At 41.6% G+C, this 23087-nt stretch overlaps 1 protein-coding gene across 1 annotated transcript; it reads right to left on the bottom strand.

Moving 5' to 3' along the window:
* Positions 1 to 2800: 2800 nt before the first annotated feature.
* LOC110679567 (cilia- and flagella-associated protein 58-like) lies at positions 2801 to 22910 on the bottom strand. Its single transcript, XM_021854570.1, has 4 exons — positions 22902 to 22910; positions 22713 to 22840; positions 3190 to 4484; positions 2801 to 3133 (listed from the first exon to the last, which is right to left on the bottom strand). The coding sequence occupies exons 3-4, from the start codon at positions 4480 to 4482 to the stop codon at positions 2969 to 2971; spliced, it is 1458 nt and encodes a 485-aa protein (XP_021710262.1). The 5' UTR covers positions 4483 to 4484; positions 22713 to 22840; positions 22902 to 22910; the 3' UTR covers positions 2801 to 2968.
* Positions 22911 to 23087: the final 177 nt, after the last annotated feature.

The raw sequence follows: 23087 nt of genomic DNA, 5'->3' as shown, positions 1-23087 counted from the left end.
GATAGAAGAGAAGATAGAAGATAGAAGATAGAAGATAGAAGATAGAAGATAGAAGATAGAAGATAGAAGATAGAAGATAAGAAGGATAGAGATAGAGATAGAAGATAGAAGATAGAAGATAGAAGATAGAAGATAGAAGATGAAGATAGAGATAGATAGAATAAAGATAGAAGATAGAAGATAGAAGATAAAGATAGAAGATAGAAGGATAGAAGATAGAAGATAGAAGATAGAAGATAGGAAAGATAGAAGATAGAAGATAGGAAGATAGAAGATAGAAGATAGAAGATAGAAGATGAGATAGAAGTAGAAGATAGAAGATAAAGATAGAAGATAGAAGATAGAAGATAGAAGATAGAAGATAGAAGATAGAGATAAAGATAGAAGATAGAAGATAGAAGATAGAAGATAGAAGATAAAGATAGAATAAAGATAAAGATAGAAGATAGAAGATAGAAATAGAGATAGAAGATAGAAGATAGAAGATAGAAGATATAAGATATAAGATAGAAGATAGAGATAGAATAGAAGATAGAAGATAGAAGATAGAAGATAGAAGATAAGAAGATAGAAGATAGAAGATAGAAGATAGAAGATAGAAAGATAGAAGATAGAAGATAGAAGATAGAAGATAGAAGATAGAAGATAGAAGATAGAAGATAGAGATAGAAGATAGAAGATAGAAGATAGAAGATAGAAGATAGAAGATGGAAGATAGAAGGAATAGAAGATAGAAGATAGAAGATAGAAGATAGAAGATAGAAATAGCGTTAAGCGGTGAGGATTTCAGATTTTTGCCATAACCCAGACTTATATGGGAAGACCGGGGTGAGAGCGCCCATCGGGGTAAGGTGCACCCACTTTACTCAAACATAAGATTGTTGTTATTCCGAGGCATTTTAGGTGATATTTACATCATTATTTTATATCTAATATTAACAATAATGTTTCTGCTCTTCGATATTAAATTTGATCTTAATTATCTAAATTATCTAAATTTTATAATTGAGCGATATTCAATAAATTAAAAAGAAATAAACAAATTCAACGCAAATATATGTTTGGATTTCTTTAGAATTTATTTACACAATTTGTCTACTGTATACGTTTTTATGCAATCATAATGATCAGAATTTGCCATGTGTTGCAACTTCTACTGTTACCTGTCTGGGTATTGCAATAAGCTTAATTATTATATCGCGATGTTTGCGCTTGCTGTTGAGACCAGTGACTCGTGTATTGTTGTTTGATTGCTTTTGCAGCGTTTCACTACGAGGTGCGATGGCATTGACTTCTGGAGGTTAAGACTATCAGGGCGCGAGGACGGCAAAAGGGCGCAATCCAGGTGAAATTAATAGCATCTACGACACGACAATGAAACATGGCCTGCGGATGAGATGAACGACTATGGAAGCTGACATTTTCACCCCAATAATATCGATGGAAAAATTATTATCCATCAAGCACGCTAATCATTTAGCGCACGTTGACAAGAAATATTTTAAGTTAACAGCAAAATAGATGACAAGATTACATAAATTACACTTTACAGATTACAGTTTGAAATTCGGAATAGGTGCCTGAAAGATAGCCCACTATTCACACTTGTTCTATCTAAATGTTCAAATTTATGCTCATTCGAAAGCTCCTTTCGAGTAAAGAAACTACATTCGGTCGGTCGATTTGATGCACCCCTCAGTAGTTATGATTAAAACAGTTTTTGAGGACCCCTCGATTTTTGACAATTCTTGGCTCGCTCAAAACTGCCAGAACTCAGAAATTTCTTCAACAACCCCTTCAAATTAACATGGTTTTGGAAAGAAAAAACACAGAAGCTGCCTTTGCAAAAATAAATATAGTTGGTGGCCATGTTGAATTTGGACGCCATATTGGATTTTATCGGAAAAAAATGAATTTTCATGGCGTTCGCAACCACCGATTTTAAAAAAATTTTTGGATCATTGCAAAGCTAGTTTAACACATAATATAAAAAAAGAGCTGTATGTTTTTTTTTAATCTAAAGTTATGCGCAATTTAGTAAAACACTTCCTATCGCGCTGGTGCAATTCGCGGTCTTATAGTAGTGCGGTAGCGATTTACAATTGCTGTGATGTATTTGAAATAATGTGAAAAATTATCTCTACTATGATTAACATGAGATATTATATGCATTGGTGCTAGAAAGGAGGGGTACAACAGAGGGAGGGTGTCAATATAGATTTAAAAAATTTGCGTTATTTGCTGTGATAATGAAACTTATCTGTTTGATGGTACATCTGTATTAAAATAGCACATTTTACTTTACACATTTACTTACGGATTTACCTCGAAAGAACATAAAAGTGATTATCTATTTGTGAATGGAAAAATCACACATGCTGCGCATCATTGACATCAACTGAAACCCGTCGTACACAAATCGTTAGTTTTTATGCTTTACTATGTAGGTATCAACTATTTTACTATTTTCGTTTATAGGATTAAATACCGACTCTTTCATATTGAAACTTTAAATTTAAAAAAATATTTGTTTGTGCTTATTATTAATAAACCAACGGAAAACTTTCAAAAATTGAGTTAAAATGTGTTCCTGGTATAAACAAAAGCTTATGATACTAAAATTGGAACAGGGCTTTAAAACCCTACTGACGAGCACTGTATATAATATTGATTGACTCAGTCTACAACACACCTTGTTTCTTACAAGGTCCCCCAACAACTTGTGGAAATGTTCATGCTAAATTACTACTACTGTACCAGACATTATGTCTTCCTAACCAAGCTAGTTTAGTAAAGTATGTTTTATTATTAATGGACATTTATTTGTGACGCTTTTTGATACAAGATCTGATAAATTTGTGCCGAAATTTAATGCTGATATCTGGTATAGTGACTATTGACAAGAAACTAAAATAATCTAAAATATATTTCACCTCTCAAAATAGTTCATCACTTAGAAGGGCCCATTTCAACAGCTAATTTTATACCCGGATCCTAGCATTCGATAGCCTCCGCTGGTAGTGTTTCTCTGAACCATAATAACATTCGACGGATGAGTGGACGGTCTACGAACCCCATTGGCTGGCATCAGAGTATTGCGCATTGTTTCCGTAAGCTTTTGTTTCTCTCGTTTCTACAAAATAAAAACTTTGATAAACTGTGTGCCAATCTATAAAAATCTGAAAGTACCTCCTTAACAAGTTCCTTTTTGGTTTCTAAGAGAGATTTCTTCAATTCATCTACCAGGCACTCTTGGCTTTTGCTGTCGATCTCCTTGATGCGAATCTCTGCTGATAATGCTTTCAATTTCTTAGTGCGCGCAGTGAGAGCTCTTTGTGTAGCACATAACTGTTCCTTCATTTTCTGGTGCGGTAGTTTCTCTACAACATCTTTTAACTCGCCATACATCTTGTCTGACTCGTTGATAGTTTTCTCTTGCTCGGATACAGTTACCGATTGGTATAGAACTCTACGCTGTAACGTTTGCACTTTCACTATGAGATCCATCTTCTCCGGATCTTTCCCTGACAATTTGCGCCATCGGTGAACGTTCATTGGCGTCAACATTTCATCTTCAAGTGCTCTTGCTTTCACGCGTTCTTGATTTAGCACCCGGTTCAACTGGAGCACTTCCTGTCGCATGTCAGCTGTATTAGCCAACCCTCTCGTTAGAAGATTTCTTTGCGATCTTAGATTACTAATCTCTATTTTCAGCAGTCTAATATCGTCTAACCGATCTCTGTACTGACTTTCTCCTCGATCCAATGCCATATTAAGCATATTCAACTTTTCGGTTAGATTATTAATCTCTTCTACACGTTGCGTCAATTGTACTTTTATCAAGTCTTTTTCATTAATTGTTCCATCAAGCTGTTTCTTCAACCGAGTCATGGTTGCAGCATCTTCTGTGAGCGTCTTATTCAGTCGAGCATTTTCCATCATCTTTTCATTGAGCTCTGATTTGGTATGTTGTAGAGTAATTGAAATGTTTTGCACTTCTGTTTTCAGCGACTGTTTTTCCTTTTCAATTTTGTCAATGGTCTTATTTGCCTTGAACAGATCAGCCACTTTGGATGCGTTGTCATCCTTAAGCTGATCGACGGAGTGCACAGATGTTTTCAGACGTTCCTTTAAACTTTCATTATCTCGAATACTTGTGGCTAAATCGCGTTCAAAGATGTTCCTTTCACTCCTGGTCATCTCCAACGAATTCTGACACTGGAAAAGCTTCGATTCAGTTTCCTTTAGCTTCTCGCGCAATTCTGTGATTTGATTCTGTTTGTACAACAAATCTTCATTCATTTGCTCAAGTTTTTCGCTCAAGTTTTGGGCTTCTTCTGCATTCCTATCGCGATCTTTTTCAATTTTCAGCATCAGCATACTTTGCTTCTGGGCGGCTGCCTGATAACCTTTAATTTCATTTTCAAGCGTTTTCTGTTGCTTTTCCAATAAAGTTATCTGATCCATGAGATCCGAAGTCATCTCTGAAAAGAAACGTTAGGTAGGTTGCAAGCTGATTAACTGATGCAAATTTTGCAATGCAAATCGTTGATGAAATAAGTAGACAAAAATCTAAAATAATTTAGATGAAACAGTGATGTGCACACGCTGTTCATTATGAGGCCCAAGAAGCCATAGGGGAGTGTGGCAAAATTTCGAGTGAAATAAATGTTTCTTCTTGAGATTTTTAACTCACTTAAGAAAAATAAAAAATATGTCATGATAGTTCGGACGCTCGTGCTAGAAGAGACACGGTGCCCCGACAGACCGTTATTATGTAAAAAAATTGTCCATCAAATCTGAGCACAGGGCTCGATTCCTGTGGTCATTCTGCACCTCTGGGTCAATTTTTAAAAAAATCCCTAGGAGGAATCTCGAGAAATCTTGATTTGAAGTTTTTTACTTAAAAATTTAATATAATCCATATTAAAATTTTGCAATAGCACTGAAAAAACCTACAAAAACGCTCAGAAAGTTGGCCAAACTGTTCTTAACTAGTATACAATTGTTACCGTTGTTAAAATAAAAAAATACAACTAACTTAACATAATCCACTCCTTAAGGTGAAGATAAATAGTAAAACAAGTTAAATCGAAGCCAAACTTCAAAATTTCAAGAGCACAAATCTGGAGAACCGAATACCCGTTTGAGCAGAGGATTTAATCGATTGGTCACCACCAGCTAGTGACCAGTCGTTTAGGTTTTCTTCTTAAACGGATGTTTGGTTTTCCAGATTCGTGATCTTAAAAACTGAATGTTTGGCTTCGATTTAACTTATTTTTTCATAGTTTACTGGTTTAAATTTCATTGATTGTTGTTTTCCATATTAAACCGATTGAAAAGTAAACCAAATAAATCAATGATTAACAATGTTGTTATTTAAAAAATGGATCTGAGAATAAATGTTGCACAATAATAGTTACCAGATAAGTCATGTGAATATTTTTATAGTCAATTAGAGCTAGTATTACCGGTTGTTTCAAATTTTGAATGATTTGGTTACTCTGGTACGCTCAAGTCAATAACAGAATGATCATACGCCGATGTCTTCCACGGGGACGCTGAGCTTCACATGATTGATGCAACTTTTTCTTCCGGCATTCGCACTAAATGACCAGCTCACTGAAGTTTGCCTATTTTATTCGCCCAATAGTTTTCGGTCCAGTTCTCAAATAAATGTGTTAAGGGAGCCAAGAATAAGTATTTCATACATGACAAATTAATAGTGATGTTTCTTTTAGGCATGCTTGAATTCATCGTTGCTCTCTTTGAATTATGATTGAAAACTGATCTGGTTCCAGTGTTGTACAATAAAGGATCGCGAGGTGTTTTGGCGAAGTTGTCAATGAAATAATTTATCTATGAAGTCAGATAAGCCTTTATCAAGCAACAGTGTAGAAATGTCGTTTCCCTTTGCAAGCTTCGGGTCCCTAAGCCGGTTACGTAATCCGTAAAGGAGATATTCACAGCCAGAACACGTGTTTTTACTCCAAGGGAAACATTATTATCATACGTCACAATTGTTATATGGCTCTTCAACAAATTCAACCACATCTCAATCAAGCACTGCATCAGCGCCAACACATCTGAACCTTCTTCTTTCTCTACATGCAACCATATACGTTTGGGTAGAGTAAATGGCATTACACGCTTATCCTAGTTGTCCATCTTTGAAATAGATGAAATAAAGTCATGGTCTGCAAAATCAAGGAGTATATGCGACAAAACGCAATATTGAACAGTAAATTCAGAAACTCATCTTTTCTTAGTCCATGTAATTTTCCAAAACAAAAAAAATAAGCTCCTCGTCTATAATTTTTACACCTGATTGCATTTGTCAGCTTAATCCGCTTTAAGTCTTATTTTTAAGTCTTTGATATTACCTGCAAAAGCTATTTTTTTTGTTACTGAACCGAACGCGACTTAGAAGTCAATAAACAGATTGACGATGAATTCCGACAAAAATAAAACGAAATGAAGGGTTGCAGGTATATAGAGTGAAAGTCCAAGTGAAGTTGATACTTAAATAGTACTTATTGGGAATTTATTTGAAGTTGTTAATCGTCGAACCTTTGCTACATATGGTCGGAGTTCAAACAGATCTGACTAGATGACATTTGTAACCAGTTGGTACAATTTTTACTTGCTGGCTCCACCGCAAGTGGATATTCCTTTTCCCCTATAATAACACTACACCCTTTCCAAAAGTAGGTCTCCCACTAACATCATTGCATGGGACAGGAGCTGCACTCAGTGGCTTGATGAGTGTCAGAGCTCTGCACCACTCACAACACTACTTACCTTGAGTAGCGCTTTTGGGCATTGTGAACGGCTCTCCGTGGTGAAACATAAGTTCCACTCGGAGGTGTACTATTCGCTCATAGGTGGAACCCAAATCGATAATGGGGTAAACCGCCATGTTATGAGCATAACTGTCAAAAATCGTTCGTGATCTTTGGACACGAATGATTTTCGACAGAACTTCGGCTCCATCGAGGATTCTCGATTTTGATAAAAAGGCCGTCATGGCTATGCAAAAAATCTCTTTTTACCTGGAAATCTCAAAGTGGAAGTAGTGCGCGAAAAAAGTCATTTTAATTAGTTCTAAAGGTTGTAAGAAGTTAAAAAAGAAGTGGAAGTGTTAATAATTAAGGTTATTGTTTCTTTTGTTTAGGTGGCAATTGTTAGAAGGACAATTAGTTGTTAATACGAACAATCACCTATATAGTCAAAGTGGTTAAAAAGGTATTAGTAGAGTTAGTACGGTTAGTAGATAAAAGTTAGTAGCTTTATTAATTCTAATGTGATTAAAATGTATTATAGATTACACGTTAAAAGTTTGTGAGTGTATTAAAAAGTATAGTTGTGAGAACAAAAATCCAAGAAAAAGGTAATTGCTACATGTCTGTAATTCAAAGTGTGATTTGTGAGAGGCTAAATAATATGACGTCATGGGGTACTAATTTTGTGGGCAGGTCCACGAAGCGGGCCTTTTTCTTTTTCTTTTGTGCGTTTCATCGGCAGGCGAGAATCCGGTTGGTCAGAGTGGACACAGTGAGGAAGAAAGTGGCCAAAAATCAAGCGCGTCCAGGTCCGAACAGCACCGTCAACATTGCTGTGAAGGAAAAAGGTCGAACCAGCCCTGTCGACCGATATTTGAAGCCACCGCCATTTTCTTAGTCACCAAGCACCCTCTACCACCATCTCCGTCACCAACCCATCATGCTACCGGTTCAGTGAAGAAAATCCGGTACCTCTACCGCTCCGATTCCAGCCCCGCATGCCTGTCGTGAGTCGGTCGCCACATTAATAGCAACCCAAGCAGTACCACCAAACCCGAATGCCACCGTACCCGCCACCAGCCCTGTCAGGATCGCGATCCGTTGTAGCCGAAACAAGCAAGTACCCCATGCATGACGTCATGAATAAATTGTAAGCATTATTATGAAAATTTGCCTCAGTAGCTATTTGTTCAAAGAGCATAGCCCTGTTGATTAATATTTCCTCTTCTGTTCGCATCTCTACTTTGTCGGGTTCAGAAAGGAACCAAATTTCTTCCACTTTCGGATTTCCATATTTCATTTGCATGAGAGTTTTTTCTCGGTGTCGAACATTACAGTTTATTTCCGTTCAATCGACACGTGTGAAGCTAGTGGGCAGGAGTTCATTTCGAGTCGTTCCAGCTCATAGTGAGCGCCTCCCAACTTTGTGGGTGTTGAGGGAACAAGCCGATAAGCGACCTTGAGATTTCCATTAACCCTTAGCTAGCAGGTAACACATTTTGGCCTTGCAAAGATGAGTCAAGGACTCTATCAATTACAATATTTCCAATTCTTTTGATGTTTTTTCGAATAGATAAGTTCCCTTCTCACAGCAAATAATGCACGAATTTCATTATACTTATACCGAATGCTTGGGGCACGTTTTCCTGAAACCATTAAATAACACTTGGTCCAGTCTCTCTGAACACCGACCATATGACAATCATGTATCTCGTGTAGTTATAATCCTGTTGTGGCTGAGAATGTTGAATAAAACATTTTTTATGTTAAGTGCTGAGGGCAAACATCAAGAGTAGTACCATATGTACAAAAAGCAATTTTTATTAAGCAAAATAAATACGGCAGACTTTTGTGGGCTGGTCACTTAGTATGAAAGTCGTAAAATAAGCTGGTAATTAATAATATTCTGCATTGAATGTTTCACGTTTATGGAACGTGACATCAATTGTATATTGACATTTATTTCTTAGATTTCATTCTATTAAACTAAGCTTACTGGTTTAAGCCATGTAAAACTATACTTAAGCCACTCTGGTAAGTTAAGCCAGTTGTAAATATTTCTAATTGTAGCAAAAGTAACAATTGTATACTAGTTTAGAACAGTTGGGCCAACTTTTTAAGCGTTTTTGTAGGTTTTTTCAGTGCAATTACAAAATTTCAATATGGATTATATTGAATTTTTAAGTAAAAAACTTCAATTCAAGATTTCTTGAGATTCCTCCTAGGGATTTTTTTTAAAAATTGGCCCAGAGGTGCAGAATGACCTCAGGAATCGAGCCCTGTGCTCAGATTTGATGGACAATTTTTTTACATAATAACGGTCTGTCGGGGCACCGTGAGAGACATTCAGTATCCTTGGAAGGAATTGTACTTTGTTGCATACCTGATCAAATTCACTCCAGTTTACGGTACCGGAATAGTCACTGCACTTATCTGTGAACTAACTACTAGAAATGTATGTACTGTCACAGTTGATATTTCTACTGAAGACCTCAATAGGATAAACACTCCCGTGCATAAGTTTGGGTTCACCCCCTAAAAAATATACAAAAGTGTTCAGTACCGTAATTTCGGGTGAAATTGATCATTTTTCACGGTTTTTCTAGTCTGTTTTCTATAATGTTAACAATACCAAACAACTAAATGCAGGAAAACAAGTACGAAGGTGAGCCTCATCGACTTATGTACCAAAATTTTCTATCAAATGTCATTTTAGTGTTAACAAATACCACTAAAATAAAATATCAGATTATCTCATTTCGGGGTGAAATTGATCACTTGTCAATGCCATTATTGTTAGTTTCCAAAACAACTCTATATGATAAATTTGAGCTCCCTGAATCCGAATATGCTTGTAAAATTCTTAACAATGCAATATTTATATAAATAACGAATAGCTAAATTTCAAGAATTACGCGGAAAACGCCTAAATGTATACAATTTCCTAAGGAATTCAATGATATCTAACAGAAATTCAATTATTTCAACCATATAAGCTAATTGGTACGAGTTTTGGTGATGAAATCTGGTTTGGGGATATATCTCAAGCATCCTCACAAACTTTCAGGTTTATACCATGTTCAAATCCTTGCTTTTGAATAGAAGTTCATAGCTGTTTGTCAATACTGCACCGTGCATGATTTTGAAACTTTACGTTATTTTCATAGTAATAAACATTCTTTAACGCAAAAAAAATTCACAACACACAATTTTACAATAGTTACGACAAGCAACGTACATTTACTGTAGCTCACATTGATATTTGTGCTCCATTACGAATAAATGAAATCGTGTGATACGTTGATCAATTTCACCCTTCTGATCAATTACACTCGATTTTACGGTATATATCTCTGGGATTACATGTCCAATTGAAACTCTCTAAGCCGCATTCGACCATGCTTAGGAAAGTCCACCCTAGGAATGGGAGACCACCGACGTACTGGTGGACTCAAGCGATTGCGAACCTGCGCCGTGCCTGCCTACGGGCCAGGAGGCGGATGCAGCGAGCACGTACCGAGGAGGAGCGTGAAGAACGACGGGTGATGTTCACCGCTGCCAAAGTCGCGCTGAAGTCCGAGATAAGGGCAAGCATAAAGGCTTGCTTTAAGGGACTCTGTCAGAGTGGGGTGATGCCTACAGGATTGTTATGGCGAAGACAAGAGGTGCTCCTACAGAGCAATCGAGGGGCTCTTTCCACGCCACAACCCTAGCCCTTGGCCTCCTTTTGTAGGACAGCCGGGGATTGGGGCTTGCGATGAGGAGAGGGTAACCGATAAGGAACTTGTAGGGATTGCAAAATCCGTCAGTATAGGTAAGGCACCAGGTCCGGACGGAGTTCCAAACCTGGCCCTTAAAGTCGCAATTTTGGAGACTCCCGGGATGTTCAGATCTGCTATGCAGATATGCCTGGAAGAGGGAGTATTTCCAGATGTGTGGAAGAGGTAGAGCCTGGTACTATTGCCAAAGGCGGGAAAACCACCCGGTGACCCGACGGCGTATAGACCAATATGCTTGATCGACACGGCGGAGAAGGTGCTCGAGAAGATCATCCTCAACAGACTGTTGAGGTACACCGAGGGTGTAAATGGTCTCTCAAGCAACCAGTTCGGCTTCCGGAATGGGAGGTCCACCGTAGACGCTATTCTGACGGTTAAGAAAACCGCTGAGGTAGCACTCCAACGTAAGAGGAGGGAGATTCGCTACTGCGCAGTAGTGACTCTGGATGTAAGGAACGCATTCAATAGTGCTAGTTTGGCGGCTATTGCTGATGCGCTCCTGCGTCTGGTGATACCCGAGTACCTGTACAAGATTCTCGGGAGTTACTATGACACAGAGGGGGGTCGGAAGTGCTTTCACATAACCTCAGGAGTCCCGCAAGGTTCCATCCTGGGTCCGGTGTTATGGAATGTCATGTACGACGAGGTGTTGAGATTAAAATTCCCGGCGGGTGTGGTCATCTTTGGCTTTGCCGACCATATTACGCTGGGGATCTACGGCAAATCGATCGAAGAAGTGGAGTTGACTACAGCCCACTCGATCGCAATTGTGGAGGAGTGGATGAGCACCAGGAAACTGGAATTAGCTCACCACAAAACAGAGGCGGTTGTTGTCAACAACCGAAAGTCGGTGCAGCAAGCGGTGATCAGTGTAGGCGACTGCACGATCACTTCGAAGCGCTCCGTCAAACACTTGGGGGTGATAATCAACGATAAGCTTACCTTCGGTAGCCACGTCGATTATGCCTGCAAGAGAGCCTCCACAGCTATTGTGGCACTGTCCCGGATGATGTCCAATAGCTCTGCGGTGTACGCCAGTAAGCGAAAGCTTCTGGCCAGTGTCGCCTCGTCCATACTGAGGTATGGTGGCCTGGCTTGGGGCACGGCTTTAAGTACCGACAGCTACCATAGCAAGCTAGAGAGTACTTATACTGCACTCTGCGTCATCACCGGTATGGTGCCTATTGGTATCCTTATCATGGAAGACATAGAGTGCTTCGAAAGGCGCGGCACAAGAGGCATACGCAGGACTGCCAGACTTGCCTCTATGGTCAAATGGCAGCGTGCGTGGGACAGTTCCACCAAGGGAGTGTGGACTCACAGGTTGATTCCGAGGCTAGATATCTGGATCAATAGGCGCCATGGGGAACTAACATTCCACCTGACACAGGTCCTTTCGGGCCATGGTTGCTTTAGACAGTATCTACACCGTTTCGGTCATGCGGGTTCTCCCGAATGTCCAGTTTGTGCAGGTTTAGAGGAAACGGCGGAACACGTTTTGTTCGTGTGCCCGCGTTTCCGCATAATGCGTGACCGCATGTTTGCCATATGTGGTCGGGACACGACTCCGGACAATCTGGTTCAGAGGATGTGTGAAGACGAGTTTGGCTGGAATGCCGTTTCATCGGCTATTACTCACATCGTCTTGGAACTACAAAGGAGGTGGCGAGTGGACTTGAGGAGTGGCTAGTGCAGACGCAAAACAACAGGTGGTCCAAGGGTTCGCAGTCGGCTACGTAGGTCATACCGGAGCCCTACGGTCGAAATCGACCCTTACAGCGATTAAGTGGCCGCGGGGAGAACATCCTGGTAGCGTTGCTGTCGTGGCGCCGGCCTACTGGGTTGGATATGAGCCTCTGGTTGTTCGGGGCAGGTGGAGGCCCCTTCGTCAGCAATCCCAGCTGGTGCTAGCTGATAAAGCCTGAGCCTTCAGTAGGTCAAATTGCGAAGCCCGCAGTATCAGTTCTTGATACCTGCGGTGCCGCTGGGCGAGGGCGTTGTGGTCGACCCTGACCGCCTTCAGCGGACAATGGGAGGTAAGGACCATTTGGGAAGCTGTTGGACCCCCCAAGCGTGTCATCGATGTTCGTTGCTGCATGGCTACGCAGCTAACCTGGAGGTTGAGATGTGCAATAGCCCCTCTCCGAAACAATGCCTTCTTGGTGGTCCCGGAGAGATGAAGGTTTGGCGGCAATGGGAATGGTTTTTTTTTTTTTTTTTTTTTTCCTTCTAAGCAATGGGGGGATAATCTGCTCAACAGACTCCGGACCGAGGTCCGGGAGTGTGGGGTTGGGGACCATTTACTACGTACAAGCAGTAAACAGGACTACACCCCCGACCCACTAAACCATTTCCATTGCCGCCAAACCCTTCGTCTCTCCGGGACCACCAAGAAGGCATTGCTTCGGAGAGGGGCTATTGCACATCGCATCCTCCAGGTTAGCTGCGTAGCCATGCAGCAACGAACATCGATGGCACGCTTATGGGGGGTCCACCAAGGTAGCATGCTGGCGCATTGCCAGCTTCCCGGGTGGTCCTCGCCTCCCGTTGTCCGCTGAAGGCGGGCAGGGTCGACCACTAAGCCCGCGCCCAGCTGCACCGCAGGTATCAAGAACTGATACTGCGGGCTTCGCAATTTGACCTACTGAAGGCTCAGGCCCTATCAGCTAGCACCAGCTGGGATTGCTGACGAAGGGGCCTCCACCTGCCCCGAACAACCAGAGGCTCGTACCCACCCAGTAGGCCGGCGCCACGACAGCAGCGCTACCAGGATGTTCTCCCCGCGGCCACTTAATCGCTGTAAGGGTCGATTTCGACCGTAGGGCACCGGTATGACCTACGTAGCCGACTGCGAACCCTTGGACCACCTGTTGATTAGCGTCTGCACTAGTCACTCCTCGAGTCCACACGCCACCTCCTTTGGAGTTCCGAGACGATGTGGGTGATAGCCGATGAAACGGCATTCCAGCCAAACTCGTCTGCACACATCCTCTGGACCAAATTGTCCGGAGTCGTGTCCCGACCGCATGTGGCAAACATGCGGTCACGCATTGTGCGGAAACGCGGGCACACGAACAAAACGTGTTCCGCCGTTTCTTCTAAACCTGCACAAACTGGACATTCGGGAGAACCCGCATGACCGAAACGGTGTAGATATTGTCTAAAGCATCCATGACCCGAAAGGACCTGTGTTAGGTGGAATGTTAATGGTTTAGTGGGTCGGGTGTGTAGTCCTGTTTATTGCTTGCATGTAGTAAATGGTTCCCAACCCACACTCCCGGACCTTGGTCCGGAGTCTGTTGAGCAGATTATCCCCCCATTGCAAAGAAGGAAAAAAAGCCCCATTCGAGGGCGGTAAATGACTGGGCATGGCGTACCATTGGTACCTCGCGTACCTGCAAGAATAAAAATGACCCCTTTGTGCGGTCCTTAGCCTCTTGCCCAGCAACTCCTATCCCTACCTCCTCGTGGTAGTAAACTTGGGGAAGATCGGGTAATCAACACCCGGTGGGTACTTTGTTCGTATGCTGACAGGGAAGGGGGGGGGGGGTTTGCTTATGCTTTTGCTTTTGCAAACCTGGAGCGTCTGTATTCCATGTTAGGAGCGGCTCACAACAGCGTTTGTTCCCCATGTCAGGGGCGGCTGACCATCGTCCGAGTGCCAGAGAAGGACTCTAAGCTAAACTGCACACTATGGCCCTCCGAACATTTAGGGGGAATGGTCCTCCGGAAATCTAAGGGGTTGGTGTCAGGCCCTGCAAGCCAACCGTAAAACACATCAGCACAGGAACGTTAACAAGAGAATACGGACCGGAACAATCGGCAAAGACCACAGCGACGAAAATAGACTAGCGATTGAAAACTCGGTACGTGGAACTGCAAATCTCTCAACTTCATTGGAAGTTCTCGCATACTCTCCGATGTACTGAAGACCCGCGGTTTCGACATCGTAGCGCTGCAGGAGGTGTGCTGGACAGGAGCATTGGTGCGAACGTTTAGAGGTAATCATACCATCTACCAGAGCTGCGGCAGCCCACGCGAGCTGGGAACAGCTTTCATAGTGATGGGTGATATACAAAGGCGTGTGATAGGGTTGTGGCCGATCAATGAACGAATGTGCAAGTTAAGATTCGAAGGCCGATTCTTTAACTTCAGCATTATCAACATGCATAGCCCACACTCCGGAAGCACTGATGATGACTAGGACGCATTTTAAGCGCAGCCATAACGCGAGTACGACCGCTGCCCAAGCCACGACGTCAAGATCATCATAGGAGATTTTATTTATTTATTTGTCACTGTCTCGAATTTTGTAATTCCACAGACTGTTTCTTAATCTAAATCCTTAATCCTATTCTTGCAAACATACTTAGACACATTAAAATCGAACAAAGCACTGACACTATTGACACTTGACACTATTTGAAACGCTCAGGTTGGCCAGGAGGAGGAGTTCAGACCGACGATTGGAAAGTTCAGCGCCCACCGGCTGACGAACGAGAACGGCCTACGACTGATAGATTTTGCCGCCTCCAAGAACATGGCCATTCGCAGCACCTATTTCCAGCACAGCCTCCCATATCAGTACACCTGGAGATTACCTCAGCAGACATAATCGCAAATCGACCACGTTTAGATCGATGGACGGCACTTCTCCGACATAACCGACGTCAGAACCTATCGTGGCGCTAACATTGACTCCGACCACTACCTGGTGATGGTGAAACTTCGTCCAAAACTATCCGTCATCAATGATGTACGGTACCGACGCCCGCCCCGGTACAATCTCGAGCGGCTGAAAAGAACCGAATGTCGCCAATGCGCACGCGCAGCATCTTGAGGCAGCGTTGCCGGATGAGGGCGAGCTCGATAGGGCCCCTCTTGAGGACTGCTGGAGGACAGTCAAAGCAGCCATTAACGACGCTGCCGAAAGCATTGTCGGATATGTGGAACGGAGCTCAAGAAACGATTGGTTCGACGAAGAGTGCCAGGAGGTTTTAGAGGAGAAGCTGCAGCATGGTACACGGCAGAACGTGGAACGATACAGAAGCGGAAACAGCAAATTCGCCTATTCTGGGACAAATAGCGCCGGCTGGAAGAGGTGGAATGCCAAGTAGTGATATAAGGTGGATAAGGTGTTTGTGTGTCACCCGACACCGCTGACTGAACGCCCCAACAAGGTCTCGGTCACATGGCTGTACTAACTGAGCCAGAGCAACGCTCGTTCTGGTTTTTCTCTTTCTCTCTTTATTTTCAGATTGGGAGAGTGAGTTCCTCGCCAGGGGGTGGAATCAACCCTTTAAAAACCGACCCGCCAAGATGGAAGAGCCTCGGTGTGAAGAAAGTGTACGACGTCCGCGGTTCTGACGGTCCCCCAGTTCGGACGAGGTGTGCCGTTCGTTTTCGACATTTTCGTTAAAAGTTCAGTGGGCATTTTCTGCCAAATTGACGAGCGGGCCAATTCGGGTCGAGAGTGTTTGGTAGTGATATAAGGTGGATAAAGTATAGGTGGATAAAGTATATTTCGGGAAATTGGTGGAACCACCCACATACGCTATCAGAATCGAGGGTAAAGTGAAAGTGTCTCAATCGATTCCTTAAGAACGATTCTAAGGGTGGGAAGCTAGTGAATTGTGACGACCTTTTAGTAATAAATAAAATTGTTAGAAGAATACAGAGTGATCAATATTCCGAAAAAAACCAGTGACCAAGCCGGGGGGCCCGCTACAGATGGAGTTGCTGTGCCGTTCTCAAGAAACGCAGAAGTTCTATCAGAAGCTCAACACTTCCCGCAAAGGCTTCGTGCCGCGAGCTGAGATGTGCCGGGATAAGGATGGGAGCATCTTGACGAACGGACGCGAGATGATCGAAAGGTGGAAGCAGCACTACGATGAACACCTGAATGGCGCAGAGAACACAGGCACAGAAAGTCAGGACAGCGAAAGCGATGGCTACGTCAGCACAACATAACCAGTGGAAACCAACCAGCTCCCACGATGGGGGAAGTTGAGGGTGCCATTCAACAGCTCAAGAACAACAAGGCCGCTAGCAAGGATGGTATCGGAGCCAAACTCATCAAGATGGGCCCGGACAGGTTGGCCGCTTGTCTGCTTTGGCTGATAGTCAGAATCTGGGAAACGGAGCAGCTACCGGAGGGGTGGAAGCAAGGCGTTATATGCCCTATCTACAAAAAGGGCGACAAACTGGAGTGTGAAAATTATCGTGCAATCACCATCCTAAACGCCGCCTACAAAGTGCTATCCCAGATTCTCTTCCGTCGTCTCTCACATATAGCAAACGGGTTCGTGGGAAGTTATAAAGCAGGTTTCATCGACGGCCGCTGGACAACGGGCCAATTCTTTTCCGTGCGGCAAATCCTCCAGAAATGCCGTGAGTACCAGGTCCCTACGCAACATTTGTTCATCGATTTCAAGGCGGCATACGATAGTATCGACCGCGTAGAGCTATGGAAAATCAAAACGAAAACGAAAACAGCTTTCCCGGGAAGCTCACAAGATTGAACAGAGCAACGATGGACGGTGTAAGAAACTGCGTGAAGATCTCGGGCGAACACTCCAGTTCGTTCGAGTCTCGGCGGGGACTACGACAGGGCGACGGACTTTCGTGCCTGTTGTTCAATATTGCGCTTGAAGGTGTCATGCGGAGAGCCGGACTTAACAGTCGAGGCACGATTTTCACGAGATCCGGACAATTTGTTTGCTTCGCGACGACATGAATATTATTGGGAGAAAATTTGAAACGGTGGCAGATTTGTTCACTCGCCTAAAACGCAAACAAGAGTCGGGCTAATGGTGAATGTATCGAAAGCAAAGTACATGCTGGTTGGCGGAACTGAGAGCGACAGGGCCCGCCTAGGAAGCAGTGTTACGATAGACGGGGTTCGTCTACCTCGAATCCTTGTTGACAGCTGACAACAATGTTAGTCGGGAAAGGCGAAGGCGCATCATCAGTGGAAGTCGTGCCTACTATGGGCTCCAGAAGAAACTACGGTCAAGAAAGATTCACCCCGCACCAAATGCACGATGTACAAAACGCTCATAAGACCGGTAGTCCTATATGGGCATGAGACGTGGACTATGCTCGAGAGGCACTTGCAAGCTCTTGGAGTTTTCGAACGCCGAGTGCTAAGGACGATCTTCAGCGGCGTGCAGGAGAACGGCGGGTGGCGGCGAAACATGAACCACGAGCTCACTCAACTCTACGGCGAACCCAGTATCGTGAAGGTAGCTAAAGCTGGAAGGATACGCTGGGCAGGGCATGTTTCAAGAATGCCGGACAACAACCCTGTAAAGAAGGTGTTCGCTACGAATCCGGTCGATACAAGAAGGCGTGGGCGCAGCGAGCTAGGTGGATTGACCAGGTGCATCAGGACCAGGAGAGCGTGGGTCACAGTCGAGGATGGAGAGAAGCGGCCATGAACCGAGTGAATTGGCGAAATATTGTTGGCGAGGCTTTATCAAGATAATTGATGTAAAGCCAAATAAGAGAAGCCGCATTTGAAAGGCAAAGAGTTATTCATACTTCGTATGTAGTTTTCCGAAATTTTTTTTTGAATTTTGTTTTTTACTTAAAGTTGTGACATTTTTTAAAAAACACACTGAAAAAACATAGCTAATTTCCTCGAGGATCAGCATTAGATCGACCAAAATTTTAAAAACAAGGTGTCATAAGAACCGTAATCTTATATTCTTATAAGGGCGCTCACGATTTTTTTTGCGGAAAAATCTGAAAACTATTTAAAATCAATGAAACAGCCATTCAAGTCATCGCGTGCAAAAGTTTCGGTAAACCTGAAATTACTTAAAACACGAAAAATCTGTGAAATCTCAAATCAAGCATTTACGCGCCATTATTTGCGTTTGACAAAGCTATGTGTTATTAAAATCGGTTGAAAAAATGCAGATATATTGACAAAATGATTTGCGTGCGGCTCAGGTGAACCCAAACTTTTGCAAGATTTGCATCATACTGAAGGGTGAACCCAAACTTTTGCACGATGACTTGAACGACTGTTTCATTGATTTTAAATAGTTTTCAAATTTTTCCGCATAAATTTCGAGAGTGCTCTTCAAAGAATATAAGATTACGATTCTAATGACACCTTGTTTTAAAATTTTGGTCGATCCTATGCTGAAGAAATTAGCTATGTTTTTTCAGTGTGTTTTTTTGAAAAATGTCACAACTTTAAGAAAAAATTTAGTATACAGAATTCAAAAAATTGTTTTTGGAAAACTACATACGAAGTATGAAAAACTCTTGCCTTTCGAATGCGGCTTAGAGAGTTTCAATTGGACGTGTAATCCCAGAGATATGGACTGAACACTTTGTATGTTTTTAGGAGGTGAACCCAAACTTATGCACGGGAGTGTATAAGACAAACGCTCGCTATGTGTGTTTTGACATGTTTCGCACTAAAAAATGATGATGTGATATTTTGATATGAACGGTAAAGTGGGACAAAAGTTTGAATGGGGCAAGAGTTTCCTTTTAAGATTAATATTCGTGATATTTAAATGTAAAGCTCTTAAAACATTTATTTTGCTTATTTTTTTGCCTCCTTTGCACTTATAGTGGTACATCAGTACCCATAGTGGAGGGTCCCATGAGAAATCAATGGTTTGCGCCACTAAGGAACCATTCTTAAAGCATAGCTCCATTAAGGTAAAGATGAATCAAAGCCAAAGTTTAAATTTTCAAGAGCACGAATCTGGAGAACCAAACATCCGTTTAAGCTGAAAACTTAATCGATTGGTCGCTAGTTTGGTGGTGACCAATCGATTAGGTTTTCAACTTAAACGGATGTTTGGTTCTCCAGCTTCGTGCTCTTGAAAATTTGAACTTTGGCTTCGATTCATCTTCACCTTAAAGAAACAGTGTTCCTATTACTTGTATGGCGAAATACATCTAAAAAGTGCTTCTCAAAATTAGGAACTATTTGGTGCAGGAACTGCGTAATGGTGATGGTTTTCACCATACCAAATATTTCACGTTTAAAGCTTTCATTTACGATAATTTTAAGTTAGGATTTAAAAGGATTTCTGCTTCTGCTGATCAACTGTGGGCATGAGCAAAGCAGGTAATCCATTACCTATAGCTCTTTTTCTTTTAGTTTCTCTTCACTGATAAAATCATATGGCTACGAAGCCTTTAGAGTCCAGCTATTTACGCCAGCTTGCTATAAACTTAAAATCAACTCCTTTTTGACATTTCTTGCCTACACTATAATATTATTATCGTTTAATCGAATCAAACTTTGTTATGTTGAAAATTGTTTATGTTGATGCATAGGAACGTCAAAACAGGTATCCTTGATATCAGGAATCGAAAACCTAAAAAATATAGGTAATCCTTATTTTCTGTGTTAAATGCTTTTTGCCATTATAGGTTACTAATATGAAGTCATCACTGGTTCCTGTTAATTCTCTATAATGAGTTATCTTAGGAACTGAACCACGTTAAAGGGTTTAATAAACTATACAGAGAATTTGATGTCAAAACAAATGGACCATTGAACAAATTTCCAATGTTCAGGGGATATTCTCGCTGGAACAAATTGCGACCAGAGCGGTTCCTGGCCGATTGTTTGTTGGTTGATTAGGGTTCCGTGCCCACGGAACAGAGAAACTCAAACATATTTAACTACACTTCCGATTTGGGTCATGTTTTCCGGATTCAATACATAGCCTGTCCCGTACAAACGATGGACCTATGAAATAAACAAGCTAATTTACCGACATAATCTAATGGCATGTAAGAAGCTGGTCATAAACGACATAGACCTTGACAAAGATAAATATTCGAATATCCCTGATCATCATTTGTAGATGTTTGAAAATTATTTGGATTGTGAGATTATTTATCCACTTTCTCTATGAGGTTTGCGGGAGGTTATCAAATCTGTAACGGCCGGCTTGGGTTTGGATATGTCAGATTAACCCAGCCAATAACGATGCACAAAATGCTATTCTCTCGAATTTCTTCATCTCTATTAGGGTAAGTGTTCCCTTAGTTGTGGGTGTTCCTATAGTTGCGGTAGTGTCGTTTTCACTGATTTTATTACATTAGCCACAAAACCGACATTGCCAACCGACGTATTGGCTTGTTGATACACGGAATAGTTGAAAAGAGCGTTCAAATTGCTTTGAAACTGATGAAATATCACTAAATTGCTAAAAACTTTTCATGCTTGTACCAATAGTTGCGGTAAAGTGTTCCTATAGTAGAGGATCCCATAAAGAAACAGCGGCTACCGCAACTATAGGAACACAAATCAAAAATATACCGCAACTAATGGAACAGTGTACCAATAGTGGAGATATTTTTTTTCACTGACATGCCGTGGATTACTGCGATGAAATCATTTTTCTCATTAAGTCAATGGTCGTTACTTCTCGTTACAACATTAACATGATGATGATGATGATGATTATTTAGCCACCATCAGCGCAAGGATTACCTATGGCTGCAGAATCATACCGGGATGGAATGATCTACCTGATGGTTTGTTGTAGCAGGGCTAGTTAATATCTTTGAAGACCTTTGGAAGACAACACTAAGGCTGTTTTCTCATGATAAAAGGCTGGCGACCCCACGCACTTTCATCCAGTCAACAGTTCAATTAACTCCCTTAGGCTACCCCTCCCCAATACCCAATATATAGTAATATATCATATATAATGTTATTAAAGTATCTTACCTCTGTTATTAAAGTATCTAACCTCTTTGTACCTACAGTTTAATAATATGAAAACTGCGTACATAGGTACAACCAGATTACCACTATCTACGTGTCCAGTACACAAATTATATGATTACTTTCCCCCCATGAAATGAAAAACGGCGGAGTAATCATGAGGATAATCCTCACATGTTTCATGGAATGTTTAAAAGCAATTGGTCATCGATTGTGCAGTTTGTCGCTTCTGAGTTTAGAGCATTATCCGCACTCGAGCACCAATGGCCCTCAAGCAATCACAACCATGTGAAACTTCTCGTTACAACATTAACAACATACATTAATTGCGCTTCTTGAATTTAGGCGGTTGAATGAAGTTCAATCGTGCTTAGTACCTCCCACTATTGGTACATCTAACCTAATTAAATCAGAAACGCATTTTTTGTGGGGATGCCTAAAATGAAAAAAATAAGGTTTGAAAAATACAAAAAATACTGCAAAATAAATCCAGTGAAAGTTTATGACATTTCATTCAACAATCGAAAAGCATGTTACCAAGCCTAAACTATAAAATAGATAGGCAAGTTTAATCATCCCCCGCAGTTTTATAGCTAGCGTAAAAAGCTGGATAGGTCAAAGTAAGCTAACGCATTATAAAGAACTGAATTTAGCCTGTATGGGTATCTGGTTATTCTTCAATCCCTGTAAATTAGCCTGATTAACCAGCTCGAAATGAAGCATAGCATAACTTCGTAAGTCATTAGTCTATTCTAGTATCAAAGCGCTGGGTGCTGTTTAGCATTAATTCTTGAGCGAAAATTCAGCACAAAGAATGTTGGAATAGTATGTATAGTAAGTATAAATAGTGAAATGTAAGTCATGCCGTCACACAAAACTTTATATTACTGAGCTATCTCAAGGGGTGGTAAAGCATTCAACATGGGCCCCAATAGCCATTGCAGAACTCGTTAAGCTATTCAGCATGACCGTACTGAAAGTCATAAGTTTGAATTCGGTCAAAAGACGTTTATCGTTTCTCGCAAAATATTTTCCAAACTGAGACGGGAATCGAATACAAACTCCTTAGTCCAAATGTTTGACGATACTAACCGCACGGCCTTTGACTATCATTAGTCATCTCATGTCACTCGAGGTGAAAGCGACTCATCTCATCTTCCCCGAGTCGCATGATAATCCTGAACATCCATAAGAAGTCAAACGTTCATAAGTCGGTGCTTTGAAAGATCATCGACTCATGGAAACATTGGGTCATGTAGCAGAAATGCTTTAGAATGCTGTTTGAGAGGACCTTCACAGCTATCATTATAATTTTGTTTTTAGTATGGTTCCAAGAATCGATATCGAATCATGGAACATTGACTCATGGTGGTATCACTGTATATCTATATCGGCTCTATAAGACGTTTATCTGTATTTACAAAATAGCACACTCACTGTTGGCCTTGGTCAAGTCCTTTCTGGCCAGATCACGCTCACGCAAGACTGCATCCACTTGCTTCTTGGACAAATCAAAAGCTCTTTTGGTTGCATCACGCTCCTTTTCAAATGTTACAATAACATTCCTAAAATGAATCATCAATATCTTCATCAGTTGTTTGAATTACTTTATATAACTTTACTCACTTTAATTTAGCTACCTCCGTGCTCAAATGTGCTCTTAGCTGTCTCTATTGCAATAATCTTCTTTTGTAGCAACTCCTTGCTCTTAGATAGTTTTGCGTTTTCCAAACGAAATTTGTTATTTTCGTCTTCTTTCAGTTTTAAAATGTTTACTTTAGTGTTCAGTTCATTTGTGACCTTCTCTTTGAG

The sequence above is a fragment of the Aedes aegypti genome, chromosome 1, assembly GCF_002204515.2.
Source record: "Aedes aegypti strain LVP_AGWG chromosome 1, AaegL5.0 Primary Assembly, whole genome shotgun sequence".
NCBI lineage: Eukaryota > Metazoa > Arthropoda > Insecta > Diptera > Culicidae > Aedes > Aedes aegypti.
This window is presented reverse-complemented; position numbering and strand designations above follow the sequence as displayed.

Coding starts and splice junctions, on each gene's coding strand:
- LOC110679567 (XM_021854570.1), bottom strand. CDS start 4,482: ATGACTTCGGATCTCATGGATCAGATAACTTTATTGGAAAAGCAACAG. Junction 3,134..3,189: donor AAAAGGAACTTGTTAAGGAG/GTACTTTCAGAT, acceptor TTTATTTTGTAG/AAACGAGAGAAACAAAAGCT.